Below are 14,810 nucleotides of genomic sequence, written 5' to 3' on the forward strand. Positions count from 1 at the left end.
TAGTATTAGTAACTTCTGAGATGCATGTCATAGTCTAGCAGGCTGGAGTTAAGGAGCATCCCCATAGAAAGCAGTACAGGGCTGCAGGGCAGAAATGGAGCTGGTCTTCTGCCTAACCAACACCTCCTGCAGGTTGAGCCCTTGGGTTCTAGGGCCAGCAGGACATCATCTGAGGAACATCATAGTATGGACTGGAAACTGAGGTCAGGCATTGGCTGGACAAGGCAAGGCAGGCTGGAAACTGGAATCAGGTACTGTCTTGGGGCTGGATACAGGGCACGGACTGGACCAGAGGCAAGGGGCAAGGACTGGGAAACAGACAAGCTATTGGATAGGGCAATGTAAGACAGAACAAGGACAGGACCTGGACAGACAACAATAAACAGTTAAGCCCAACAGGGCACAAGGCTGGCTAGGAGAACCAGGCAGGCTCAGAGGCCATAAGGTAAGGCAGAGAGGTCCAGGGTGTCAGAAAGCAATACAAGAAGGCCTGAGAGACCAGAGAGCAAAGCAAGAGACCCAGATAGGCCACAAGACAGGATATCAAGGACAAGATGGCCAGGTCAGTGAGCCAAGGTGACTCAATGAAGAAGCACTGATGCATTGAGTAAGCTGGATTAAGTAGGGCTGAGACTGAGGTGTGATTTGACCAGTAATGAGACAACTGGCAGATCTAGGAACGAGGCTCACTGAGGACCCTGGTGAAAGGAAGGTTGTACAGCAGGCGGAACCTTTGTATGGGGGTGACTGCGTATCAGACAAAACCGTGACAATCCGAGCATCCCTCCAGTGGTGAATGAAAACACAGGTCCCGGCACTAGCTGTCTTGCCGTGTGTCCTGGCGCATCAAACGACCCTATCTAGATGTCTCTGCCAGAGGTTGGGGAATGTCCATGGTGCTGCATGGACTCAAGGAATATGGTCTCAAGCAGAAAGCCACTTACAAATCAACCTTCTGGAGCTGTGGGCCATCCAATATCCAACAAGGTCTTTTTCCCACCCGCTCTTGGGCAAGAGAATCTTGATCCAGACCAGACAATCAGGTGGCTGTGTTCTATATAAACAAACAAGGGGGCATGGGCTAGTACACCCTCTGTGAAGAGGCCATCCGAATCTGATCATGAGCCTGTCTTCATAATGTGCATCTCCAAGTGACTTACCTACTGAATGCACAGAATACGCCTGCAGATGATGTCAGCAGAGTTCAACCACTGCACGAATGGTCCTTGGATTAAAAGATTGTGAACAACTTGTTATGTCTTTGGGGAACTCCAGTAATCAACCTGTTTCTCTCAGAGAACAACTGGAAGTTCGAGAAGTTCTGCTCCATGCATCTGAGCGATTACACGTTAGCACCTGATGCTTTTGGGCTTCAGTCTAGTCTAGACTTTCATACCTGCCAATTCCTCTCATTGCCAGAACTGTTCAGAAAGTCATTCAGGACAAAGTGAAGATGATCTTCTTCATAGCTCCGGCTTGGCCACAGCAAATGAGGTACCTCCTCCATTTGTCAGTTCAGCTTTCCCTCTTGGGGGTGTTTCTGAATAATTACCCAGGAGGGTGGCAGACTCTGCCATCGCTGCCCTCATAGTATGGATTTTGAATGTGCCGTAGTTTCCTCCTTACTCCTTCCTAGGGAAATGGAGGATGTGCTGATTTCAGCTAGGAAGCTTGCAACTAGAAAATTCTATAGTTTCAAGTGGAAGATTTCTCTACATGGTGTGGGATCAACCAACTGGTTTATTTCTACTGTATTATGAGGGACTGATTTCAGTAACTTTTCTTCCTCTCATCCTAGGCCTCAGCACCTCTTCAGTTAAAATGCATCTCAGCACCATTGCGATGTATCATCAGCAAGTGGATGGGTATCCAATCTTTTTCCACTTTTTAGTATCTAAATTCATGAAGGCATTCCAAGCCTCCAGTGCCTTGGGATCTCAGTATGGTCCTATCTCAACTCATGAAAGCTCCCTTCAAACCTCTCAGGTCAGTGGACTTGAGGTGTCTCACCTGGAAAGTGGTACTTTGGCATGAAGAATAAGGGAATTACAGGCTCTGGTCTCTTATTTACCATGCCTACACTTGTTTCAGAATAGGGTTGTTTTACAAACTCACCTTAAGTTCCTTCCAAAAGTAGTGTCTGCATTCAACATTAACCAAGTATTGTTTGTTTGCTTATTTTTTCTTCTTCCATTGAGATCCAAGGTATACTACGGAAAATGAAGCCATCTTCTCACCCTTCGGATCACATCCCCTCGAAATTGCTCCTATCAATCCCTGACTCCATCGCCAAATCCCTGTCAGACATCATAAATTGCTCAATAACACAAGGATCTTACCCAGATGACCTAAAATTGGCCTCTCTCAAACCACTACTCAAGAAACCTAATCTAGATCCTAATGACCCAAACAACTACAGACCGATCGCCAACCTCCCCTTCATAGCCAAGATTATGGAGAAATTGGTGAACACCCGACTCTCAAACTACATTGAAGAAAATAACCTCCTATCCCCATCACAATACGGATTCCGCAAAACACTAAGCACGGAGTCCCTCCTCATCTCCTTAACAGATTACCTCATCCTGGGCCTCGACAAAGGTCAAGCCTTCTTACTGATCCTACTGGACCTTTCTTCAGCCTTTGACACCGTCAATCATTCCCTACTCATTAACCAGTTAGCCTCCATAGGTATCTCAGGCACAGCACTATCTTGGTTCATATCCTTTCTCAGCAACAGAGGATACAAGGTCAAGATCCAGAACAAAGAATCCTCTCTACACCCGTCGTCAGTAGGAGTCCCACAAGGGTCCTCCCTGTCTCCTACTTTATTTAACATTTACCTTATACCGTTATGCCAACTACTCACCGACCTCAACCTCAAACACTTCCTTTATGCGGACGATATCCAGGTCCTGATACCCATTAAGGATTCCTTCGCAAAAACTCTGGCTTACTGGGATACATGCCTTCAAAAAATTAAACTCCTCCTCACCAGCCTAAACTTGGTATTAAACTCCGGCAAAACTGAACTACTGCTCATCGCCTCAGAGAACAACCTCTGCACAGCAAGCCACGCAAACAATCACACAAGTGAGAGACCTAGGAGTCCTAGTTGATAATCGCCTGAATTTCAAAGCCACTATTAACAAAACCACCAAAGACTGTTTCTATCAACTACAAGTGCTGAAAAGAATTAGACCTCTTTTCCATGCCCAAGATTTCAGAACCATTCTGCAAGCAATCATTTTTTCAAAATTAGACTATTGTAACACCATCCTACGTGGCCTTCCCGCTTCATACACCAAACCGCTTCAGATGGTGCAAAATGCAGCTGCACGAATTCTGACAAATACCAGGAGAAGGGACCACATAACCCCCATTCTAAAGAGCCTCCATTGGCTACCTATCCACTTTAGAATAATATACAAGGCCATTCTTACCACTTACAAAAACATCCACCAACTGGCTCCCATTGACCTACAGATCCCTCTCCAACTACACAATTCGTCAAGACCGACAAGAGATGCTTACAAGGGTTCGCTACAGGTACCACCGTCCAAATCTACCAGACACAGCACACTAAGAGACCGAGCTTTCTCTACAGCCATCCCACCGTTATGGAACTCCATCCCCTCAAATCTCAGAATACAACCATGCATCTCAACCTTCAAAAAAAGACTAAAGACCTGGATATTCATACAAGCCTTCCCAGACGCCAATTGATCTAATACTTCCAAGCCACCCCTAATCTCCATCTACACTATGGTTGACCTTATCTTCTATCGATTTACTTGTGTGAATTAATAACCTGTCCTTTCTCTTCCTTCTAAGCCAAGTTCTTATCACCTTGTTATATGTAACTGCCTTTTCAGCACCATTGTTATAGTTATGTTTACTTTGCACCCCTGTTTTATGTGAACCAGCATGATGTGACTGATGTCTTGAATGCCGGTATATAAAAATCTAAAATAAATAAATAAATAAATAAATTTATTTGAATTACTACACTTCCATTAGAAATCATCAGAGCAGTTTCATGAGAATGTATGCACACAAAAGAGAATGAGCTCTTCATGCCCTGGACTGAAAGGGAAGCCTAGCATAATACTTGAAGAGGACTCAACCTCACCGTCAAATTTCTCAACTGCTTGTGTTTTCTGATCCCAACTGTTTGAGAGAGGCAGTTGCCAAAAGACCTCTTTCTAATTGGCTAGTTGGACTATATAGTACACTACTATGCACTGGCCGACTTTCAGATTTCAGGCTCTATCAAAGCTCATCAACTGAGAGCCATGGTGATTTCTCATGGTTCATCTGAGAGCCACTTTCATTGAAGACATCTGCAAAGCTGCTACTTGGTCCTCTCTTCATACCTTTACATCCCATTACTCTCTGGACGGCACATCCATGGAAGACAGCAACTTTGGACAAGCGGTTCTATGCAGCCTGTTCACCCAATAGTCAGCTCTCTATTGCTAGGGCCCAAGTTGCCTGTTTCAGTAGTTGCTCCGCATACCAACCCTCAGCTTAGGATCCCTCATTCATTATGGCTGATTTATGATTGCTTGTCTACAGAGTGCTTCTCTGTAAACAGGGTTCTCTGTAGACTGCAGGATGAGTTAGCCATGCTTAATACCTATCCTCTTCTCTGGAGAGTCGCCTATCTTGCTAAAGCTTAAGCTTTGGAAGACACTGAGGGGCTTGCGAGGCAACGTGCACATGCAGGAATTGCCATGCATACTCAGACATTATCTGATCTCCGAGAACTGGCTCCATGTTGGCGCTGTCGGATGACATCACCCCAGTGTTATGGCTGATTTATCCTGCAGTCTACAGAGTACCCTGTTTACAGAGAAGCAAACTTGCTGATAGTGTTTCTTAGGCTTATCTTGGTATCTCAGTAGGCTTGAGCTCCTGTTCTTGATGTAATTCCAGAATTGCACAGACATAGGAGCACAGTGATAGTCCCAGGTGTTCATAATATTTAATATTTGGCATCTCTGATTGTGTCATTTATAAATAATTTTTATTTTTGGTAGTGGGGGATTCTTCCTTTTTTGTGACGTTTTTTTTTTTGTCTCTCCAGGGTTCAGCAGTGCATTAGGATTTGGTGTAAATGATAAGTGTGCTCCTGAGCCAAGCCAAGCTGATGGAATTGTGCGAAGCAGAACAGCGGGACTTCTACTGGATCTTTTTCAGCCTCTGGAATTTTTATTGCAGTGTCTAGACTCCCCCTGGAACCTCGGTACTAGTAAGTAGCTCTAACCACCTCTGCTCCCCTCTCACCCCGATTCATTGAGAGAAGTGACAGGTCAGGCAGGGGGGGTTCAGCAGTGGGGTATGAAGTGTGCTGATGTAGTCCCCATGCTCTGAATTAAATGAGTGTATTGCCATCATGTCAGAAAGCCTTCTGAAGCTCGCCAGGTGAATTACAGGGGCAATTTTTAAAACGGCCTGTGTAGTTGTAAAGTCTGCAGGCTCTTCACATTCTTACTCATGGATTCCGCACCTGTTCTGAAAAGGAAAGTAGGAGCCTATTTTCCCATGGGGAAAATTGCCCCGGGCAACATTACCCCTAGAGAATTGCATGGTTTTTTTCTGTAGGTATGTTTTTCACTTCACGATAACGTGTGGAGTTTTGAAAATGCAAAACTCTGCGCATTATTGTTTCCTTCGAGCTCACTCCACCTCTGAGCCTGCCTGTTTCCCTAGATGGAAGCCCATACATCGTTGATCCCCAGTTACCTGGATAAGAGCCGGGCGCTTTACCGTCAGCCAGTTCACCCAGGTAAATGGGCTCGGACCGCCGGCTAAATCTGCTTTTGTGCTTTCCTTGATGTCGGACCACTGGATTTCTGCCATGCTGTCCCATTTTTCTCAATTTAATCCATTTCTTCAAAAAATAAATTACCCCCAAAAAATAAACTGAAATCTATTACGAATGTACAAACTTCTAAATAGACTCTCAAATGCATTAGACACTGATATGTCAGTTTTCATTCAAGACAATAGCCATGCCATAACAATCCTGTTCATCCCCCACTTCTCTTCTGTATTTAGCTCCTACGTTTTACATTGCAATTCCCTGCATTGCATTTATTCTTCCTATATTCTTCTGGAGATGCAGCTTCGAGTGACCATTCATGCATACTTTTATTTGGAGGCCTGAGTCCTTTTTTTTTTTTTTTACTATTTATTAATTTTCTTTGTATACAAGAGCAAAGAATACTACAATAAAACATGCAAGATATACATGGACATTATATTCTGAAAATGCTGCTAGGATAAGAAAACAAACAGGAGCAAATGCAAACTACATAAGGCCACTTGACTGTCTGGATCCCTGTCCACTAGCCCACAGATGTCACTTCCTTTCTCGTGGGCCAGCAGAAATGATGTCGCTGCTGTGTGCTGGGAGGAAGATGCCCATTGGCTATAGTGGGTCCAACCCTGGTCTACTGTTGCATCTGTCGGTCTTTGATGGCTTCACCCCGCCTACCTCTCTCTACTCTCTGCTCCTCCTGCTTACCTTGGACTGATGGCTGCCGCGACGTCTGCTTGCCGTTCTCTCCGGTGTCCCCGGACTGGCTTTGGTGCTGCCTCTCGCCATTCTCCTTCAAGGTACCTCTAGGGCACGCGCATGCCGCCCTCATCTTTAACTCTACATTGGCGCGAACCTCAGGGGCGTCCCCCTGTTCTGATGTCACGACTTCTGGGTATATCTGCCCACAGTATTTGCTAGCTCGTTGAGTTAGCAACAGGATTCTTACAATCAGGATTCGTACGGATGGGATTCGCTCTCCGTTCCTAAGCTACTCTGCCACTCCAGCTCTATCTGGAACTCTTACTACCCTTCGGGGTCACTAACAGGGTACCTGCTCCTCGGGGGCTTCTCTGCTTCTTTCAGGTGCTATCAGGAAACCGGTACTCGCTCCTCGAGGACCCATGTTCCCTGTGTTGCTATCTGCAACCGCTGCCCTTCTACTTGGAAGAACCAACTTACAGCTACCATCAGTGAGTACAGAAACTTCACTGGAATCAGGTACTTGCTCCTCGAGGCCCTGCTCCCTGCTCTGGTGCCAGACCTCTCGTCTAGTGGAATCTCGGTTACTGCTAAGTGAGTACAATGCTACCGAGTCTCTCTGCTCTAAGGGATCAGGTACTCGCTCCTTGAGGGCCTGCTCTCCCTGTCTCGGAGCTTCTCCTATTTCAACTTGGGACTCTGAATGCTATTCTCATTTTGTGCTCATAATTCTCAGTCTCTTTCCACTACAGCACTGCCCTGCAGAGGATCCGCTGTTCCAGCGTTCTGTGTGAGACGTGCCCAGCCGGGCTTTACAATCACTACTCACTACTGTCACCTCTGGTGGTTACTCAAATCTGTTTAATAAGATTCCAATCTGTCAGGCCGATACAGAAAAACGTGAGGGAGAGCTGGCGAGCGCCCGCGGTAAAAGGAGGCGCTAGGGACACTAGCACGTCCCTAGCGCCTCCTTTTTGACAGGAGCGGCAGCTATCAGCGGGTTTGACAGCCGACACTCAATTTTGCCAGCGTTGGTTCTCAAACCCGCTGACAGCCACGGGTTCGGAAAACAGACGCTGGCATAATTGAGCGTCTGTCTTCTGATCCGCGGGCCGATTTTTTATTTTTACTTTTGGGGCCTCTGACTTAATATCGCTATGATATTAAGTTGGAGGGTGTACAGAAAAGCAGTTTTTTTCTGCTTTTCTGTACACTTTGCCAGCGCAACGCCAGCCTTTGGGCAGGCGTTAATTTCTGAAAGTAAAATGTGCAGCTTGGGGGAATAACTAATAGGGGCCATCAACATGCATTTGCATGTTGCAGGCGCTATTAGTTTCGGGGGGGTTGGACGTGCGTTTTCGATGCGCTATTACCCCTTACTGTATAAGGGGTAAAGCTAGCGCATCGAAAACGCGCGACCAAACCTGGGCTAACAGTGCGCTCCACTGGAGTGCACTGTACTATATCGGCCTGTGTGTTTGTGTGTCCAGAGTCTAGCCTGACACCATGGACCCTCACGGGACTGCCCCCCGTGGGTGTGGTCAGCTGCCACAGTGTCCAAGGATCCACCCAAACACCATTAGCCATAACATCTACTGTGTCCCTAAAAGAATATAGGAAAGGAAGCTTTACTTTAAAAATGTTTTTGTAAAGATACTACTTCTTTTTATTTAGCTTAGTGTCTTACCTGTCAAAAGTCGGTTTGACAAATGAGAATCAGTGTTTTGAATATATTTAAAAAAATAATGAATTTTGTAGTCCAAGTCCATATATCTATGGATTTTGGAATTACATCACCTTTGTACTTCTTCTGTTTTAGGACCGTGCAAAATGAGGGAAGCAACCCCTCAGTTGTTACATTTGTGCTTTTTTTGTTGACATTTATACTCTTCAGAGTGGTAAAAATTCCTCTGATGCCTGCTGGTTATACCAGTTGATAGCAAAGTTACTGTGAGGTCTATATTCAGCGCCATTTGTCCGGTGAAATTTGGACTTAGCTGGATAAATGACAGGATTTCAAAATCACTGCTGGTTGACTGTCTCTTACGTTATCCAGCTAACTACTTAGCTGGATAAAACCTAGCCACATATCTCTGCTCCAAAATGCCTCCAAGTTAAGTTAGCCAGATAAAGTTATCTGGTTATGCCATAGAGCAGTCCTAAAGTTAGCCAGATAAAGTTATCCAGCTGTCTTTGAAGATAGTTGGGTATCTTCAGCAGCACTGCCGCGCCACTGAATATCCTGACATAGTTTGCCAGATAAGTTTATCTGTCTAACTTTGCTGGCCAGACAATTGCAGAAGATAGACCCTGATGTTTAGTTGACATTTTTTACCAGGTCATCCTATTCTGCCACACTGCTTTCATTATGTGGTCCCTTTCTCCCTGCAGTGATTGAGCCGGCGTTCCTGTCCCTCAGGCTTGCTGTGTTAAGTCGATGCCTCACTACCATAGAGTCCACATGTTTCTGGGTGATGACAAAAGCCTATCAGTACCTCTCATCTTGGTCCCTCAACCAGTTCCTGTTGGTAACTCAAGCAGATCTCATGGTAAGGATGCAGTCCTCAACGTGTTCTCTCTCTATTACCATCTCTGGCCTGTCACTGAAAGATGTGCAGGATATCTTTCATTCAAAGCAGCTCTGCAGTAATATAAATCACTGCTTGGCTCACTTGTCTGTGACCACTCTGACTTCCAAGTCATATCTTCTCAGTTTTATTGTTTTATTTTAGCACGTATTCAGATCTTGTATCGGAACATTGTCAGCTCAGGAAACCAATGCATAAAGCGAAGAGTACTATGTAAAACATGAGGAAATAATCACATTCCTGTCACTCTCTCCCTATTCATCCCCCTGGCATAATTACATTCCTTTCCCTCTGTCTCCAACCTTCCCTGGCATAATCAGCTCCCTTTCCCTCCTCCCATCCCAAAGGTAGGTGAAGGCCAAAGAGTGAGATTTTTCTGGTGGTGTCAGATATAAATCTGGAAGGATTTGAGTATTTTGCAAATGAAAAGAGTAACACAATGATATTTAGCTTTCTTTGGTTTTATTTATATTTTAACAAGCCGTTAAGCCCGTTAAAACGGGCGAGATTCCATCGGTCAGACCAGCACGTCAGTCAGAGCCGCTCTGTTCTCCACAACGTCTTATCCTTCCCACTTACGCACTCATACCCTCTTCCCTTTTCCTTCCATCCCCTCTCATATTCCCTTTCCTTCCCCTCTCACCTCATCCACAACCCCTTCCCTCTCCCTCAGCCCTCCTCCACAACCCCTTCCCTCTCCCTCAGCCCTCCTCCACTCTCTCTTTTTCTCTTCTCCTGAACTTCTTATCCTTCCCACTTACGCACTCATATCCTCTTCACTTTTCCTTCCACCCCCTCTCATCTTCCCTTTCCTTCCCCTCTCACCTCATCCACAACCCCTTCCCTCTCCCTCAGCCCTCCTCCACAACCCCTTCCCTCTCCCTCAGCCCTCCTCCACTCTCTCTTTTTCTCTTCTCCTGAACTTCTTACCCTTCCCACTTATGCACTCATATCCTCTTCCCTTTTCCTTCCACCCCCTCTCATCTTCCCTTTCCTTCCCCTCTCACCTCATCCACAACCCCTTCCCTCTCCCTCAGCCCTCCTCCACTCTCTCTTTTTCTCTTCTCCAGAACGTCTTACCCTTCCCACTTACGCACTCATATCCTCTTCCCTTTTTCGTCCATCCCCTCATCTTCCCCTCTCACATTATCCTCAACCCCATCCCTCCCCCTCAGCCCTCCTCCACTCCATCTTGTTCTCTTCTACAAGGCCGGCTGTACTCTGATGAACCTGTGAGATGCAGAGGTCGAGGGTCGCCGCTACGGGGACCTGCCTCTCTCCGTACCTCCCTCCCTGTGTACTGCGGCTTCTCACTGCTGTCCTTTTGCATGCTGGGTCCGTCTGTCCCTTCCCCGGCGGCGGAAGGGATGGGCTCAGGTTGTTGTCGGCCAAACTTTTTACTGCTGTCCCTGTGCGTGACGGCCGGCCATCCCAGCTCCCTCCCTCCTTCCATGGCAATGGAGGGACGGGCTCAAGCTGATGTCGGCTCGACGTGCTCTCCGGGGTCTCTCTCTTGCATTCGCCTCACCACTGGGCTCGTAGCTGGCCTGCCCGACGCTCAGATACCGCTGCCACTGCTCCTCCCTGCTGCAAAACGCCACGTCAGCTGCTGTGACAGACGTGCTCTCTTGCCCACGCATGCGTGGCACGTCAGGCAGAGCTCTGTTCAGCGCATGAGCAGTAGAGATGCTCTCTATTGCACATTTGCGGGCCGTCGGTCAGAGCCCATTTATATTGTAAATTTTTTGATCTCACATGAAAAATTCTTTCCTCCACCCTCCCCAATAACATCTTAGATCCTTCCCCTCCCCCCATTTCCATCCTAGGTACTTTCCTGCTTTCCCCCACCTACCTTTCATCCAAAGGCCTTTGCTTATAACAGATTTGAAAAAGGACATTCAAAGTATTGCCTTCTGAGTTAAAAGTATCACTTACAAAAACATGTACACTGTAGACCCGATGTAATGCAGCTTGTTATAATGCGAGATCGCTTATAACATGGTCAAAGGTTGTCTTCCAATTTCAAATTTGATAGATATTCAGCACTGCTTAGCCGGATAACTCCATATTTATTTGGCCATGTGGCGCTGAATGTAAACTTGATATAACGCAGCTCATTTATAATGTGGACCAAATCTTTAGACCACATTGCCCACGTTATATCTGGTCTACAGCGTCTATTATATTTACATGCACTGTTGTAGTGCCAACCAGAAAATCCTGCGAAAAAGACACTTGGAACCCATATGGTATTAGGTTTATTGTAATGTGTGTTGGGAGTGGACTTGGCCTTTGAAACGCCATGAGAAAACTGAATTACAACTACAATATAGTAAACCTCCCATATCAAAATAGTACTCGAACCATAACAACCCTACCTATGAAAAAGCAACACAATAAATATTACACTAGGCCTTAAAACACTAATATCTCTTATTAGGAAAACAGAACAAGCCAAGCTGCTATAGATCCCTACACATTAGCAGAATACCACATTGGTCACATATGCAGAATACAGACAGATCTTACCAAATACAGAATAAAGAGACCACAAAGTATAAACAGAAATATTTAGACAAAAACTGAACTGGAAACCAAAACACACCAGACTGTGTATGCTTTGCAACAATGGAAAAACAGAAATACCATTATTCTCATAAAATGATTGTAACCCTTTCTTGGTGGGGGCACTGTCTCCAAAAGGGCCATAAAAATGTGTTTGTTGGGACTGTCTCCATAGGCATATTTTTTCCCCTCTTTGCTTGTCCCAAGGTCTGGGTACTTTCTATGGTGGTGGTGATGGGGCTAACCGTCTAGGTCCAGATAGTGGTGTGATTTTCCTTCCTGTGTATGTTTGGCTATATGATGTCTCTCTTTCTTTCACTCTGGGATGGTGATGCAGGAACCAGACAGGATACAGTATTGGGTATTCAAAATAAATTTTACTGTGATTCTTCAGAATAAATACCGTATTTTTCGCTCCATAAGAAGCACCTGACTATAAGACGCACCTAGGATTCAGAGGGGGAAAATTTAAAAAAAAATGGTGTGCTGAACCAGCTCTGTTCCCAGGCGTCTTATGGAGCAAATTAGGGGTGTGCATACATTTTATTTTGTCCCCGTTTCATTTTTGGGTCTGGGAAGGGCCTTTTCGGTCCACTCCCCGGATCAGAAAACGTTTATCATTCTCTTTCGTGGAAAATAAATAAAGAAAACACAAAACCCCACCCAACCCTTCAAATGTAATTAACTACAACCCCTCACCCTCCTGACCCCCTCAAGACTTGCCAAAAAGTCCCTGGTGGTCCAGTGGGGGTCCCGGGAGCGATCTCCTGCTCTTTGGCCGTCGGCTGACAGTAATCAAAATGGCGCCGGTGACCTTTGCCCTTACTATGTGACAGGAGCTGACCAATTGCACCGGTAGCCTCTGTCACAAATAAGGGCAAAGGCCACCGGCGCCATTTTGATTTCTGGCAGCCGACGGCCCAAGAGCAGGAGATCGCTCCCGGGACCCCCGCTGGACCACCAGGGACTTTTGACAAGTCTTTGGGGGGGGGGGTGTCAGGATTGTGGGGGGGTTGTAATTAATTATTATTTATTTTTTTATATTCACTCCATAAGATGCACATTTTCCGCCCACTTTTGGGGGAAAAAAAGTGCGTCTTTTGGAGCAAAAAATACGGTAAATGACCAATTTAATTGAATAACTGTTCCTTTAATCTGTGCTCTCACTGGGATATTTACCATGTGGACTCATCTTCCCTTGCTCTGTGTATGTGTCCTCAGTACAGATCCCTGGGCTTGTGCTTATCGCTCAGGGAGTGAGCTGATAAGGAAATCCTAGTTGGGCAGGGAATTTCCTACATGTGAGGGGGATCCCCTTAGTATGAAAAAAACAGTACCTGAGATTCACACGAGTTCAGTTAGTCCTCAGTCTGTGTCCTATGCCCCAAAGGAGATACAGATGGAGATACAGAGATGTGGGTCTCTGAAAGATCTTGCCTCTGCTCCTTGGACTCCTTCTGATGTGACCTCTCGTTAGGAAAAGTGTGATGCTGAGAAAAGTAAACAGGCTAATATAGCCCAACTGCAACCATAAGGAAGGGGTGGCACTGAGCCTCCTCAAAAAATCAGTAAGGGCAAAACACTTTCAAAGTCCAAAAACTACTCTTCTGAGGTGATGAGTCACGGCTGCCCTTCCACTTCAGGGGAAGGGATACACAGGTCTTCTCACCCCTGGCCCCTGGATTTGGGTCTGTTTGGGTGAACTCAGGAAAAACTGCCCAAAATGTAAACCAAAGTCTTTTTCCAAAATTTGAGGCAGACAAGGGGTGTACTGCAGAGATTTCCTCAAAAACCAATCAGCTTCTAAAAATGGCTGCTTACTCTCCAGAAGCAAACACAAAATTACTACACTCTGTAGACCAATAGCTCCCCCCCCCCACAGTGAACTAAGGAGCTACCATTCACAGCCAGCCTCAAGGGAAGGCGGTATAAGGAAATGGTTTCTCCCACTAAGCCGAAAACCCAGGGCAGGGATCTAGGGCCATCTAGTGGAGACCAGGAGGTCTCTACATAAACAATAAAATCAGGAAATATAAATCATAATAGTAAAACTATACTCATAAAAAACATTTTAGAACAGCTGATGAATAAAATATCCTATAATTGAAAACTCGCCAAAATTTTTAACACCAGCAAAATATTTCAAAACAGTAGATATCACCAAATAACACCCAATAATTATTTATTTATTATTATGATTTATTATTTATTAATTTGTATACCGTTCAGTAGAACATCGTCATGGCAGTTAAGTAAAAACATTAAGAGGATAATTTTCAAAACTGCTCATGTCCGCCCATTTACGCATGTATATGGGCATACGTTAAGTTGCTGCTGTATTTTTTTACAGTTTATCCAGATAAGTAGCAGGAAAGGTGCTACTTACCCGAATAAATTGTAAATTAGCCAGACAAGTGTGCACAACTTATATACTCACACATTTGTACTTCCAATTTCACAAGGATATGCATGTAGATTTTTATTGCATTAATTTGATGCTTTTACATACGTAAGTCTGCTTTTGCATGCATAAATCAGGGTATTTTATAACATGTGCATGGCAATGAAACAACCAGTTTTGCCTATTAGTCTACCAGTTCACCCAGTCCATCTGCAGCTTATAAAGACCCTCCTGGCTTTTCAGCCTGAAGTCCCCCCATTGCATCCAGACCTTCTACCCAGTAAGTTTTTCACTTTAACAATGTTTACGATCACTTACACTAGATATTGAGCAGAATTAAATATAAGCAAGTAAAAGACATACGCAAGTCACTTTGGAAGGTTTTAAAATAGCTACTTATGCCTATAAATGTTGGCCTCACCCCGGAATGCCCCTTGCACACACCTTTCTTACATACACAAAGTTACTTGTGGACCCCGATTTACGCGCGCAAATTGCAGTTTTGAAAATAGCATATTTCCCTAGTGTGTAGCCAGATGGACTCACGATCAATGGGTTATGCTCCCCTGCCAGCAGATGGAGACTGAGTTAGATTTCAAAGTTGATGTCATCCTAGATACTCCCCTGCAATGACCACAGCCCTTCAGTATTTCTCTGTCTCTAGCAGATGGTGGACATACCTCTCCCTATGCGGATTACTGTACTTTTTGGAAGGAGAAATTCTACATTT

The 14,810-nt window shown here is 45.2% G+C and overlaps 1 protein-coding gene across 3 annotated transcripts in view; it reads left to right on the forward strand.

Annotated features, from left to right (window-relative positions):
- Positions 1-14,810, forward strand: part of CCDC142 (coiled-coil domain containing 142) — a 127,299-nt gene that overhangs the window by 53,044 nt on the left and 59,445 nt on the right. For all 3 annotated transcript variants that reach the window (XR_003855646.1, XM_029595585.1, XM_029595573.1), the window contains exons 5-6: positions 5,090-5,254; positions 8,918-9,075. Coding sequence is in view for 2 of the 3 variants with exons in the window: in XM_029595585.1 (XP_029451445.1) it covers positions 5,090-5,254; positions 8,918-9,075 (323 nt within the window). In the remaining variant the exon portion in view is untranslated. The remainder of the gene's footprint in view (positions 1-5,089; positions 5,255-8,917; positions 9,076-14,810) is intronic.

This window comes from Rhinatrema bivittatum, chromosome 1 (genome assembly GCF_901001135.1).
Source record: "Rhinatrema bivittatum chromosome 1, aRhiBiv1.1, whole genome shotgun sequence".
In the NCBI taxonomy this organism is placed as follows: Eukaryota; Metazoa; Chordata; class Amphibia; order Gymnophiona; family Rhinatrematidae; genus Rhinatrema; species Rhinatrema bivittatum.